The sequence below is a fragment of the Aythya fuligula genome, chromosome Z (genome assembly GCF_009819795.1).
Source record: "Aythya fuligula isolate bAytFul2 chromosome Z, bAytFul2.pri, whole genome shotgun sequence".
NCBI lineage: Eukaryota > Metazoa > Chordata > Aves > Anseriformes > Anatidae > Aythya > Aythya fuligula.
Window position 1 is genome coordinate 59,951,071 of NC_045593.1, and position 4,109 is coordinate 59,955,179.

The 4,109-nt window shown below is 39.1% G+C and overlaps 1 protein-coding gene across 1 annotated transcript; it reads left to right on the forward strand.

Annotated features, from left to right (window-relative positions):
* The first annotated feature begins 309 nt into the window (after window positions 1–309).
* LOC116500957 (leucine-rich repeat protein 1-like) lies at window positions 310–1,131 on the forward strand. The gene has a single exon (XM_032206315.1). The coding sequence runs from the start codon at window positions 310–312 to the stop codon at window positions 1,129–1,131; it is 822 nt and encodes a 273-aa protein (XP_032062206.1).
* The last annotated feature ends 2,978 nt before the right edge of the window (window positions 1,132–4,109 follow it).

Here is a 4,109-nt window from a genome sequence, read left to right on the forward strand (position 1 = left end):
TTTGGTGGTGGTGGTGGTTTTTGTGTGTGTATGTGGTTTTTGTTTGGTTTTAAGAAAGAATTAGGAACTCAGTATTACAAAATATCAAAATATCTGAAGACAAATAGTTAATTATTGTTGCAGGAAGCACGGCCGAAAGCACGACAGACACCAATAGAGTCAGATCATGCTCCTCCCTTATTCCGTCCAGCCATGGCCCAGGTTCACCGCCAGCAGTGTCCAGATCCTGTTCAGGTCTGTCCCTGTTCGGGCGCCATATGTTGCAGGAAGCACAGCCGAAAGCACGACAGACACCAGTAGAGTCAGATTATGCACTTCCCTTATTCCCTCGAGCATCTCCAGGCCTCGTACTGCAAACTCGCTCGGATCGACACACGGGTGCTCTGCTTGAAGAAGCTCCGAAAACTCGACCTCAGCCATAACCACATTAAGCAGCTGCCAGCCACCATCGGTGACCTGGTCTTCCTTCAGGAGCTCAACCTGCATGACAATCACCTGGAGACCTTCAGCAGTGCCCTGTGCACCTCCACCCTTCAGAAGTCTCTCCAGTGCTTGGACCTCAGCCAAAACAAAATTAAAGCACTGCCCATTCAGTTCTGCCAGCTGCGAGAACTTGTTAATTTGAAGCTGGATGACAATGAGCTGATAAGGTTGCCATTCAAGATCGGCCAGTTAGATCATCTGCGCTTTCTGTCGGCAGCTCGAAACAAACTTCCTTTCTTGCCCAGTGATTTTAGGAAGCTCTGTCTTGAGAGCCTGGATCTCTTTGGGAACCCTTTTGAGCAGCCTAACCCTCTTGTTCCCAACATACAGCTGAAAATACCATTGACTTTATTAGAGTGTGCCGCGAGAGCTACCATAAATTACAGACTCCCTTACGGTTGCCACCTCCTCCCCTCTCACCTCTGCGAAGACCTGGAGGTGGCCAAGACGTGCCAGTGCAGTGGCGCCTGCCTGAGCAGCTTCATCCAGATCACGGTGACCATGAACCTGCACCACGTCGCTCACACCGTGATCCTGGTGGACAACATGGGAGGCACCGAAGTGCCCATCGTCTTCTACTTCTGCTCTCTGGACTGCTACTCCGAGTTCCTGGACGACACCTACCTGCAGGGCAGCTGCAACTACTGATGGGGCAGGGGCTCACCCGGGGGGCTCCGTCCTGTGCCAGGGTGCTCGCTGCTCACCTCCCACCCGGTTCCGAGCTCGCCTCCTGCCCAGTTGGGTGCCGCAGGGGTCGGCCTGGCGGGGAGAGAGCTTGCTGATCACTCATATTGAGTGCATTTGTCTTCCTTCCGTTGACAACAAATGTCCTCGCAACAAATTATAATCTCATATTCTTTTCAGTTCCACAGTGTATTATAGGCAACCCTGCGAGTTTTGCACTAAGGTTTATACATTATATTCATTAGTGGTACAGAATGTGACAAGCTATGTCAAGCCCTGCTAAATAGTGATGATTTATAAAGGGTAGCTATGCAATGAACTGGTAGAAACTATCTCCAATTCTGCACTGTTAAGTCTACTTTGAATTTGGAAGTAAGTCTCCCACTTCATTTTCCTTTTTATTTTAATGTATTCTTGGCTGTTTGAGACTGGTTTTGTATGTTTTGCTGAAAGTCTAATCATCCTGTCTTTAAAGTAAAGCAATAATTATCAGTAATGAACTAAAACTCCCCTGAAACTTGGTTTTGGTTCTTATCAGATTTCATAGCAGACGTTTTATGAGCTGAAAAATTAGATGCCTTTTGCAGACAACAAAAAAGCTACATTAGCTCATAAATCCCATGAAGGTAAGCACTGCTGTGTAATATGCTGTACACAGCCACTGGGCATCCATCACAAACACCTACAGAGCACAAGAATCAGAAAATGGCTTAAAAAGCTGTTGTCAATATGGTTGTTTTGACATCCCTGGTCTTCTCTCTAGGGAATGAGTTCATGCTACTCTTGCATGTGTCAGGCAATGAGATAGAACTCAGACAATTTTTAAATCAAACTAAATTCTCAGTCACTAAGGTACTCACTGGTTTTCACTGAGTTGTCTCTATTTTAGGAAATATAAAATTCCAATGCCATACTTAAACAATTTCATAGCAGGAATGTAAATGCCTCGATAAGATCAAAAGTCCTTCTGTTTTGTCATTTAAATAATTCTGTATGATATATATATATATATATATTAATGTGAAAATTCCCCTGTAATTTACAGTAGAACTCTACATACCTCTGAAGCATTAGCACTTTTTTTGCTTTTTTATAGTCACTTGTGATGACAGCTTTTAAAGTTTTTATCTTCTAGATAAATTGAGATCTGAATCTCATTTTGTTATGCTGACACACCCTTAATATGTTCCACTGGAGTTAAGAAAACCTGTATTTAGTGGTTTATGGAAAAATGTGGATAAGAATGTTTATTATTGGTGTTACTAGTTCTTTTTCATCAGGCATACTCTTGGTACATGCATACAGGGCAAGAAAGTTCATTTAAGAGGCTTCAATTACCAGATTGGCACTACAAAGCACTGAGGTATATTCTCCAGGAAAAAAACTAAATCCTTTAAACCAGCTAAAGTAGTTTTACAACAATCTGTTACCTCAGAATGAAACCATCAGTGTCTGATTTCCTGGAGACACTGTGGTTTCTGGCAAAGTAGTTGAAGAAAGGACTTCCCAGCCAGAAATAGAAATGAAAAATCTTTAAATATATGATGTATATATCACAAAGGGATCTGTGACATAGTTCAAACGGGCTAAAAAAAAAAAAAAAAAAAAAAAGAGAGAGAGAGAAAGATAAAAGAAAAGAAGAAGTAACACAAAACAGAGAAAAAAAAAAAAAGGAAGAAAAAGGAAAAAGTATTTATTGTTGGAAAGCTGTTCAGAATATAGTTTACATATAGTTTACGTACAATTTGCCATTTCTCTTGGCAAATAATGTTCTCACTGCAACACTTGAAATTGTCTTAGGATGTTCTATCTTGAGGACAGAAGGATGTCAGAAAGTACTATGGCCATCTTATTCCTTTCTCTATATTTGTATAAACAGACATACATGCATATGCTAGGGCAGTCAGTGGGAGCCCTTCCCCTGACTAAAAGTGGCTTTGAATCATAGGTGTTATCTTACTAAATCAGAAGTGAGATAACACTCAGATAGCAGATGAAACATAGTATATGAATCACCTAGTACATAGATGTTGAAAGGTTTCAACTTTAAACCAGTTTCTAAGAAGTAAAAATTAAGCTCTAAAACATTGAATTCCATCTCCTTAATTAAATAGAATAGTCATCTTGTTACAATAATTCTTGATATTGTCATTACATGCATGAATGTTGATTTCTTCCTGAATTTTGAGATCTAACAGATCTCTGAAATCTAATTATTACTGCCAAATTTGCAAACTGTTTGTTTGAACAAAACATCTCACTTAATTAGTCATGTCTGTTTATGCTTGCTCCTGCTTCCTATGCTTTTCAAGTTTTATCTTTGTATCAACAAAGACTGTATATTCATTTTTAGCTTGTCACACCTCAACTCTTCCCTTGCAATTGATTTTTTGATGACCCTTATATGACCTAAATTTCTAGATTCTCTGTTTGTCCTTAGATGTATTGTTCTCCTCTCAGATTTATGCTGTCTTTTTTTATGGTATTACCATTTCTGCAATCCAAAGTACGTTCTTAAACTTTCTTTATGTCATACTATAACAATTATTTACAACTTATATTCTTGAATATTTCAAAGTCTTACACCAATAATTTTGCAGTTTTCTGTTCAACAGATCTCTTCCAGACTTTTTATTGATAGAATTTTTAATGTATCACTGCTAGGAAATACTTTGTTTATAAAATTCTTTGTTTAAAAAAAAAAAAAAAAAAAGTATTCTGTTAGTGGTGAAATGAAAAACTATTCATTTACAATTTGTGTGAATCGTTGTAATACATAATTTCAACTTTCTTTATAAACTAGGTCTGGCTAAAAAGTCCTTTTCTTTCCTGCAGGTCACTGATCTACAGAGTGAGCAAATCTATCCTGCTAATTATCCCTGTGGCCCTACTTTTCACCTCAGCCAATATTCTTTCTATCAATTTCAAGTCCCTTGATTCTT

What these genes read in the sequence shown, in the direction of transcription:
- LOC116500957 (XM_032206315.1), top strand. Translation starts at nt 310, where the DNA reads ATGCACTTCCCTTATTCCCTCGAGCATCTCCAGGCCTCGTACTGCAAA.